Raw genomic sequence first — 10,504 nt, 5'->3', positions numbered from 1 at the left:
AGCCTAAAAACCTGGCTTTTCACCCAGGCCTTTGGTTAAGATCGCCCATCCCCATCATAATTGTAATTATATTCCTAGACCTTTTTGTATTGGTCTCACTTCTCCTAGTTACTTGACATTAGCTCAGGGTTCATCTCATCCCAAATTGACCTCAAACGAATCTGTGACACTTTTTGTTTCTGAGTTCGCAACTTATAATGTGCACTTTGCTAATTTACCATGACAACCTCACTGTTTTTAATTCTATGTTTTTAGTAAGTGTGTTTCATTTTTTGGTTAATGTTTAAATATTATAATTGGTGCATGCAATCGTTTATTGATGTATTGTACATTGTTTTGTTTTGTATCTGATATTTCTGTGAGTCGCCCCGAGTCCCCTCCGGGGGAGATAGTGGTGGGATATAAATAAACTTCTTCTTCTTCTTCTTCTTCTTGTTGTTGTTGTGTGCCTTCAAGTCATTTCAGATTTAGGGGGACTCTAAGTCTAAAGTTTTGGTCGGGGCAGATAAATGACCTTAGAAGGCCAGCTTGGAGAAGAACCTGGTGAGCAGCCTGAGAGAAAGCTAAATGGAGAACTGGGTCATTTGAAAGAAGGGAAAGTATAGACACAAGACAAACATCACTGAGGGCCTAAATTAGACAGGGCAGCTATGCTTATTTTATTCATGTTTCTTCTCCATTTGTATGTAAAGTGCGAGGAGAAAAAAGCTATCTTTTGAATTAAATGGAATGTGTAGATAAAAGAAGCAAACTCTTCCTCTTTTTTCTTGTTTCCACAACAAGCCAAATTTTTCAATATCCAATTTTCACAGGGACAGAGGCTGGAGTTACACTTTAAACATGTACCTGTTCTGACTTAAATACAAATTCAACTTAAGATCAAACTTCCAGAACCTATCTTGTTCATAACTTTGGGAGTGCCTAAGTTAGAAAGCTTTTGAGAAGAAACTGGATCTCTATTTCTCCTTAACTACTTGCTGTGTATTGCACCACCACCTCCAGTTTTCTTTGTTAAAGTTCAGGCCCAGTTCCCTAGAACATGTGAATCAAGTAATAACCTCTTAAATCTAACAGAAGAGTGTATGCATTGCAATTATCCTTGGCTTAAATAGCTGGCTGTCCTTAGTAATTCCCTTCTAAGCAGTAAGTCACTGCATCAGAGGAGAGCCATAGAATCATAGAATCATAGAATAGTAGAGTTGGAAGAGACCTCATGGGCCATCTAGTCCAACCCCCCGCTAAGAAGCAGGAAATCGCATTCAAAGCACCCATTCAAAGCCAGAGTCATAGGTCTTTCCCAGCAAGGCTAGTTTCAGAACATGACACCAAGAACCATGAGGTCCTATAAAAATGATCAGTTCATTTGTGACTTTCCATGAATCTGGTAATTTTTTTTGTCTAGAGCTGTGTTCATCACTTTTTGTAAGGGAGTGCACCAAATTCTGTGGTTGTTCCATAAGTCTGTCTTCATATATAACTACATCATATATGTGTACAAATACGACAGTGCCAATATATGCAACTCATACTCTCAACAAATACCTTTGAAACTCACTATTAATTTTTGTGGTTGAAAGATAATGTAAAAGCTGGGCATGTCAATTCCATTTCTATTATTTTATGAGGAAGAAATCCATAAATTGGCCATTCGCAAACCACAGTTGGTAAGATGATATCAGTGTCAATTTTTGATAAGAGGGAGCGGTTGGTTTCCATCATAAACTGTTGCATTTTTGTGGTACTTATTCCCTTAATCAGAAAAATAGAATACAGCATTCATGAATACTTACATTAATGAGCCACCTTATCAAACACAGCAGCTAGGAATCAAAAATGAGTGAGAAAACATCAACTTTATTGGATTAACAAAAATGTTATTGAATAGTGAGCATTTTTTTTAATTCTTTGGTGTCATTCACCAGGCTAGATATTCAAGGTGGAGGAGATCAGCCAGAAAAAAATCCAGTTTGCCTTTAATTGCATTGTTAATGAAGTGTAGAATGGGATTCCAAATATTGGCTACAATCCAAAATGCTATGATATCCACGTGCTTATGTATGCTAAGCTAAGCCATTCTGCCACCATTAGTCACTGTACAGAATCGTTCTATGTTTTCTGGAGAACGGACAGGATCCCAGAGTTTTTGGCTACATCCCTGAGGCCAGATGTGAAATGATTTCACCATTATTGAGGCCACTGCAGAATGTCAACTGACCTCAGCAGTGATGACATCATTTGTGCCCGACCCTGGAGTCCACCGTTGCATTTTAATTTTTGACCACAGATGAATAGACACATGTTTCAGATCTTTGGTCAAGAGAATCAGGTGTCTGTTTGGTTTTCTGTGACTGAGGGTTCAATATCGCATAGGAAACTTCATCAGGCATTTCTTCAACATCAGGTTCCGAGGCCTAGAGAAGTAAAAAAAATATATCTTAGGGTATAATCCTGCCAATGCTTTCTTTGGAGCATTTGCAATGTGTGCTTGCCTACAACAAACAAGATAAACAGAGGCTGCCTCAAGAAAATCTTCCTAGAATCATTGATTCATAGAGTTAGAAAGGATCCCAAGGGCCATCCAGTCCAACCCCATTCTGGATTTTGCCTTCAACCTTGGACTTTACCATCTTATTGACTCTGGATTCCATGCAGGAACACAGAATTAAAGCATCCCTGACAGATGGCTATCCAGCCTTTGCTTAAAAATCTCCAGGGAAGGAGTCTCCACCATATTCCGAGGCAGCATATTTCACTGCTTAACAGCTCTTGCTGTCAGGAAGATCTTCTGAATGTTTCAGTGGAATCTTTTTTACCTGCAATTTGAATCCATTGCTCCGTGTCCTGGTCTCCAGAGCAGCAGAAAACAAGTTTACCCTTCCTCAGTGTGATATCCTTTTAAATATTTAAATATGGCTCTCATGTACACTCTCAGCCTTCTCATGTTCACGCTCAGCTGAGGGAACATCCTCTCTTCCCTCAGCTGTTCCTCATAGGACTTGGTTTCGAAAACTTTGATCATTTTGGTTGCCTTTCTCTGGACATGTCCTAGCTTGCCATTATTGTTCTTGAGTATGTGTGAACAGCAAAATAGAAAAGGTGAAAGCTTCTACCAGAATCACAACAAAGTAATAGATGTTGGCCTCCAGTTTGCCACTGGAATTTCAATTGTCTTCTACTTTGGACATCCTCTAGATCAGGCATGAGCAAACTTTGGCCCTCCAGGTGTTTTGAACTTCAACTCCCACAATTACTAACAGCCGGTAGGCTGTTAGTAATTGTGAGAGTTGAAGTCCAAAACACTTGGAGGGTCAAAGTTTGCCCATGCCTGGTCTAGACCCATTAGGGATAATTCTAGAGCAGTGATCCCCAAACTGTAGTCCTCCAGATGTTTTGGACTTCTACCCTCATCCTCAGATGCCTTTGCCAATGATCAGGGATCCTGGGAGTCCAAGAAATGAAATAAATCTAGATTAGTGATCTGTAGCCCTCAAGAGGGTTACAAGAGCACAATACAGCAGTGACAGAAGGCATGTGAGGATGGCTGTCTTCAAATGCTTTGTTTCCACCTACAGAATCAGACAATTCTGCAGGTAAACAGGGTGCATGAGGAAAAGGGAGAAAGGGGCTTTTCCAGTTTAGAATGCCTATTATATAGGACATAAAATAATAAGATAGTCATACATATCAATACAATATATATACAAAAATTGTTTACCTTGTCCATTGGTTGCTTTTCTTTCTTTGTGATGGAGCCTATAGATCAGAGACACCCCATTAAAAACTTGGCTAATTTGTTTCACATTCAGATTGTACATCCAACTCCCAATTCTTATACAGGCAGTCCCCGAATTACAAAGATCTGACTTACAAACTTTTCATAGTTACAAACAGAGGTGAGACAACAGGAAGTGAGAGAAATTTACCCCTTGGAAGGGAAATTCACTCCTGGAAGAGTTATCATGGGGAAAAGGTGTCTCCACTGAAGCTTTATCACCAGTCCTTGTTTCCCCAAGAAGCCTTTTTTTTTTTCAAAATCCAGTTATCACAGAGTCAGAAAGTAAGGTGAAATCTTCTGAACAGGGGCACAGACAACACAACAAATACCACAGGGGTGTTAACCCTTTATCTATCCAGGTTCGAATCCCTCCTGGGGAGAGTGCGGATGAGCTCCCTCTATCAGCTCCAGCTCCATGCGGGGACATGAGAGAAGCCTCCCACAAGGATGGTAAAAATTTCAAAAAACATTCGGGTGTCCCCTGGGCAACATCCTTGCAGACGGCCAATTCCCTCACTCCAGAAGCGACAAGTTGCTCCTGACCCCAAAAAAACAACTACTATCTATCTATCTATCTATCTATCTATCTATCTATCTATCTATCTATCTAGAGTTACACTTGAAATGTACTGTACCGACTTACATACAAATGCAACAGACCTATAGAATCTATCTTGTTCAGAACGTAGTAAGAACTTTGCCTTCATTTGAAAATTTTCTGCTGTTTGGTCTCTTGGATGTGATTTGAAGGCAGTTGACAACCAACAACAGCATATATTGCATCCAAGAGAAAGAAAAGCATTTTGATTTATGTACATGAGAGACCTCCAAGTTATCCCAACAGCCCTGCTCAGGTGTTGCTGGTGCTTCCTTGACTGAGTCTGGAATGTAGTCTATTGCCCTCCACTTTACCACACATTATCATCTTTTCTGGTGACTCAGCTATTATGATGATACAACCAAACTATGATGGCCTCAGTCTAGTCATAAGCCACCTTATTGTTTCACTTACCTTTTCTCTTTTTTCTCTGCAGTAGATAGGCAAGCAATAACAATAGGAGAGCCAGGAGAGCAATGCCTGCAGCAATACTGGCTGGTAAGATTGCCATGGCGCTTCCTATAAAACCATAGAAATCTATGTTTTAAAAAATCAGTTTGTTATTTTAATATAAGTTCTGTAGTACACTTAGAATAATTGAAGCACAGAATCATAGAGTTGGAAGCGACCTCGTAGGCCATCTAATCCAACCCCCTGCCAAGCAACAGGAAAATTGCATTCAAAGCACCCTTGACAGATGGGGTCTGTACAATACAGTATAAGAGTATATTAATCTATTTACATAACAGTAATACTGCTTTAAATATATTACCCTACTGGAAATATACCCTCTTCCCTAGCTATTTTGACTAAACACTAAAAAAAGAAAATTTAAAAAGCAAAAAAAAAAAAAATAGGGTTAACTTCCTGCCTTCCATCCACATGAGGTAAAAAAAATAAAATAGTTGTTTTCTCGCTATTAAGCTTATATAGAATCTCTATTTGTACCTTGTAATTCTATTTGCTATTATTTTTATTTTCAAATCCCGAAAGTGTATTTACATTTTTCTTTCTTTTTTATAAAGAATATGAAGGATTTCCAATAATTAAAAAAGTTATCCTTGCCACTAGAAATATATAATGTATTAATTTTTTCTAATCCAGGTTTTTGATTTGTTCATTTGGCAGTCCCAATAAAAACAGAGTTTGATCCAAGTCCACTTGAACCTTAAAAGGGTCTTGCAACAATTCCCAAACCATCTTCCTATATTTATGACTTTGAAAATTATAGAAATTTAAAAAATATTCTTCAGTGGAATAAGATTAAAAAAAATACTTAATGTAGTAGTTGATAGTGGAGGAAAGTCGGTTCATAAGTGGAGATTGCAGGAGGCAATGAAGAAACAAATATCAGAGTTTAAATTGTGGGTCAGAGAGATTACTAATATTGTAGTGATTTCAGCTAGGACCGCAGTTAAAAGGTCAGTGCCCGGTGGGCAGATGCTAAGGACAGATCAGCCAGGACAGAGAAACATACTCACCAGGTTAAAAACAAGCCATAGAAGTTTATTATGATTCAGCCAAAAAGGATGCAAGTACAAGCATAAACATACAAAGAACTGCAAAACATCTTATACAGTTCTGACATCTCTTCAGACTTCCCACTCCTTCCCTTGATTGGCTGAAAAAGAGGACGACCAGGATCGATGCCAGTATTGGCTGGAGGTGACCCACCTATCTCTATGGTGACTTACAACAATCACTTTCTGACATACTATACTGTAAGTAGAGGTTCTTTCTAACCATTTATTCTTAACTCTTTGATGGGTGGCAGGAAGTGAAGTCTATTGAGTTTGGTGTCTTACCTCTGAAGACCACCTCCACAGGCTCACTTGGCTCTGACCAGACAAATGGACTTCCTCTCTGGTGGTATTGGCAGGTGTAGTTTCCTGCATCCTCCAATGTCAGCATGACAAAAAGAAACTCTGCCGTGTCTGTCTCAGGCTTTGTGGTCTGAAATGCTACTTGCATATTTGCTTTATGAAGGGCAAAAATCAGACCATTTTCTGGCCCTCGACACAGTATGGTGACATTCAGCTCTGGAGCAATCTCATTTGTAGGTATCACTTCGATGGAAGGTTTGGGCAGGATGGGATCTAAATAGAGAAATACTTGAATGAGCCTTGATATAATTCTGAATAGAAAGGACAGTTGTTACAGAACTCGGTCACAAAGAGCTCCTCTCCTCTCCCTCCCTCTATCAAAAAAGCTCCCCTCCCCTCCCTCTATGGGTCCTCTATCAAGAATAAGCCTTGTTTCCTCCCTCCTCACCATTCCCACCATGTATGCCAGGAGAATAAAGCATAGCATTATGTGACAATGGAGGTGAGATGCAGGGGTTGGGAGCCATTTTTTCCTGATCCGATAACTTTGGACTGCAAGAGACTCCTCTTGGTGACCTGGAAGTGACCATAAAGGAAACAGACCTGTATCGCCCTCTCACCTACACTTCAATCTAGTATCTGCTTTCTTGATAGGCAATGCTCGGAGCATTCTCTAGTTCCTGACATTCAGACAACCAAAGAATATTCTCCTCTAAGTTTACTTAGTTTATAGAACTGGGAATAATTTCATGAAGTTTTATACTCTTTAATAGGATGATCACATCTTTTTTGTGTGTGTCAGGACCAACTTGAGAAACTACAAGTCACTTCTGGTGTGAGAGAACTGGCCATCTGCAAGGACGTTGTCCAAGGGACGCTCGAATGTTTGATGTTTTATCACCCTGTACGAGGCTTCCCTCATGTTCCCTCATGGGGAGCTAGAGCTGACAGATGGGAGCTCACCCTGCTCCCCGGATTCAAACTGCCGACCTTTCAGTCAGCAGTCCTGCTAACACAAGGATTTAACCCATTGCGTCACTGGAGGCTCCAGATCACATCTGATGCTGCATCTATCAACAAAATAAAACTTTTTAAATTTTTGTTATTGTTTTAAAATAGTTTAAGGTAACAAACAACAATAAAAATGCACAACAATTTACTTCTGGCTGGATATAATAGCATAATCCCTCTGCCCTTTTCCAATTCTACCATGATCTGAGAATTGTACAGTTTTACAGGTACAGTAGAGTCTCACTTATCCAACATTCTGGATTATCCAACACATTTTTGTAGTCAATGTTTTCAATGTATTGTGATATTTTGGTGCTAAATTCGTAAATACAGTAATTACTACATAGCATTAATATGTAATGAACTACTTTTTCTGTCAAATTTGTTGTATAGCATGATGTTTTGGTGCTTAATTTGTAAAATCATAACCTATTTTGATGTTTAATAGGCTTTTTCTTAATCTCTCCTTATTATCCAACATATTCACTCATCCAATATTATTCCGGCCCGTTTATGTTGGATAAGTGAGACTCTATTGTACTTGCAACTTCCAGTATGTTTTACCATTGGCTATATTGGCTAGACCTCATGGATGTTGTAGTCCAACAACTGGAGCGGTACTTATTCATTCCCACTATTCTCCCATAACATAAACAAGCATTTGCATTTGATTTACTGATGCAGAAAACCAATAGATCCTTATATACAAGGCCAAGTCACAATCTTACCTGTTAGGTTGATGTATACAATATCACTTTGAGGTGACCACTCCATGTCGTTTGACTCGTTATGATATAAACACCAGTAACTCCCTCCATCTGAAATACTGGCACTGACAATAGGAAATATCACGTGACATGGGTCTGCTACTTTGGCTGATGGAGTAGTTGTATATGAATTTACTTCTTTTGTAAGATAGTACTCAACATGTTTTTCGCTTTCTGTCCAGCAACGGATGCTGACATTTCCGCCCAAAGCAATCATCCCTCTGGGGTGGATAGAAATGTAAGGTTTGGGATGTAATCCTCCTGGATGGCAAATAAATGAAGAAGATCAAGAATAAGAAAGAGAGAAGTGGGGACATCTGTAAAATCTGGCTCCGGTAAAATGGGAAAAACAATGAAGGAAGCCCCTAATCGGATGCTTTAAAGGGCTAGTACATTATGCAGCCTGTCCAATATATTTTATTTGAGTCTTCCTTGGGGAGTTTAGTGCACATGATACAACTGGATATGATACAGAAGTTGTTAAAATCAGTTTGATCCTTCCAATATTCTGAAAGATGGATGTTATCCATTTTATGGTTCTGAATGTATTTTATTTTTATCTGTAATTTTTAAAATCATATCAAAAGCTTGAGAACATACTGCGAGTCACTTCTGGTCTGAGAGAAGTGGCCATCTACAGAGACGTTACCCAGGGGACATCCGGATGTGTTGCTGGGAAGCTTCCCTCATGTCCCAGCAAGCTAGAGCTGACAGATAGGAGCTCACCCTTTTTCGTGGATTCGAACTGGCAACCTTCAGGTCAGCAACCCAACCTTCAGGTCAGCAGTTCAGCCAGCACAAAGGTTTAACCCATTGCGCCACTGTGGCTCATGTCATCTGTAATTAGAAACTGAATATATTTTCCATGTAAAATTGTCTAAACCATATGTAAGACATGAACTTGAAGTTATTCTTCTAAAAAGGCAAGCATTAACAAATACAAGTGTTTGGAGAATGGACTAACAAATAAATGTGCTGCTAAGCTTATTTCTATTTCACAAAACCTTTTAAATATAACCAAAGGTGTGCTATCATATCTTTCCTGACCCATTAACCAAAAATGAGACAGGGTTGATCTGAAAGCTTAAAATAAATGTAACTGTAATTTCAGAATTTAGACAAATATTGTAACGGTTGCATACATAGACTCACATACACTCTTTCATGAAATGACATTTTTAACTTTTTCCGGATTAGTATTTTCTCAGATTGAAATAGAAGTGTTAGTTTGTGTTGAAAGAGGAAATGACTGACACTGAAAGTACGACATTAAAATCTGAGAAAGGGGTAAACGGTTGATAGATATAAGATATATCAGGTGCAGGTTTCTTTAGATATGTGCCTCACAAAAACTTGTAGACTTGAATTCACAATCACAGTTACAAATGTGAAACCTAGAATTAAATATCCATCATTTATTCATAGTATGATCCCTACATATTCTATAGCGTAAAGCACTGCGTCTTAAACTGTGGGTCCTGACCTCAAATGGGTTATAGCTCAGTGTTGGGGTCACAAACAAATTGGTAACAGCAAAAGGTTTCTGAACACCTCACATTTACACAAATATGTTAGCAACAACATGCAAAGTTTACAGTAAGCTCTGCAGGAAATGCTTGAACTGTGCACCACAAAAAGAAAAATCTGCCAGGCAATAGGTGGAGGAGAATGACAGCCTGCAGTTTGGCTTTGTCAACCAAAAGGAAAGGACTTTTTGGCACACTTTGAAATATGTTCTTAATTTGTTCCCACACCACTGAAATGTTAAATGATCCTCTCTCTATGCAAACACACACATACATTACATACATCCAAAGACCAAGTATTGAATCTCTCTTTATCATTTCTTCATGGAATAAAAGCTGACGTATGCTAAACTTGTCCAAGTCTAAGTTCAGTTATTTCAACAAGTCTATAGGCTTTCCTTTGGAGGAGAGGTTTTTTCTTGTTCATTTGCCTTATCCTTGGAAGGAAACCAAATCAAGGGAAATACTTTCCCTAAGAATACTATCATTGCTTGAAGGACTATGATGAGCAAAACAGGATTTTTTGAATACACACCTCTAGACATCTGCCACTGCCCGAGCAGCCACCAACCTAGAAAGGAAATTATTTCATTAGTGGTTAAAGCAAATGAGAAATAAGGACCAACAGCAAGTATGTGACCTTCCCACCACTGCCAGGGCATATTTCTGATCCTGCTGTTAGTCCATGTGGGATACCAACCAAGGAAGAGGATGCTGAAAGACACATTCATTTTGAGAAGTCCTTCAGCTCTGTTGCCAACACCGTCCGTTGCTTCACTCCAATGTTGTAGATAAAGATCTCCACAAAGGGATCCAGCTTCTAAAATACAACTTTGCTGACTTGGACAGTCTTTAATGCTGTGATCTCACCACACAGTTTTTCACAGATAACCTCCTATATCATCTGACAAACCACATCCCTTTTTGTACATTTTTAAAAAGGGGAAACTTGCACATTTGGGGCACTCAAAGTTCAGACTGAATTCTGAGTTACCTGGGTTTTT

The 10,504-nt window shown here is 39.0% G+C and overlaps 1 protein-coding gene across 1 annotated transcript; it reads right to left on the bottom strand.

The window, feature by feature from the left end:
• Positions 1-1,834: 1,834 nt before the first annotated feature.
• On the bottom strand, positions 1,835-10,403 carry LOC100558890 (T-cell-interacting, activating receptor on myeloid cells protein 1). The gene is made up of 7 exons (XM_008118478.2): positions 10,201-10,403; positions 10,036-10,071; positions 7,936-8,235; positions 6,179-6,469; positions 4,788-4,892; positions 3,716-3,753; positions 1,835-2,411 (listed from the first exon to the last, which is right to left on the bottom strand). The coding sequence occupies exons 1-7, from the start codon at positions 10,229-10,231 to the stop codon at positions 2,268-2,270; spliced, it is 945 nt and encodes a 314-aa protein (XP_008116685.1). The 5' UTR covers positions 10,232-10,403; the 3' UTR covers positions 1,835-2,267.
• Positions 10,404-10,504: the final 101 nt, after the last annotated feature.

Source organism: Anolis carolinensis, chromosome 6 (genome assembly GCF_035594765.1).
Source record: "Anolis carolinensis isolate JA03-04 chromosome 6, rAnoCar3.1.pri, whole genome shotgun sequence".
NCBI classification, from domain to species: Eukaryota; Metazoa; Chordata; class Lepidosauria; order Squamata; family Dactyloidae; genus Anolis; species Anolis carolinensis.
Note: the sequence above shows the minus strand (reverse complement) of the source record. Positions and strands in the feature narration are given on the sequence as shown.

What these genes read in the sequence shown, in the direction of transcription:
- LOC100558890 (XM_008118478.2), bottom strand. Translation starts at nt 10,231, where the DNA reads ATGAATGTGTCTTTCAGCATCCTCTTCCTTG. An exon ending in GCAGTGGCAGATGTCTAGAG is followed by an intron (nt 8,236 to 10,035) that starts GTGTGTATTCAA and finishes TTTGCCATCCAG; the next exon opens with GAGGATTACATCCCAAACCT. An exon ending in GCAGAGAAAAAAGAGAAAAG is followed by an intron (nt 3,754 to 4,787) that starts GTAAGTGAAACA and finishes TCTGATCTATAG; the next exon opens with GCTCCATCACAAAGAAAGAA.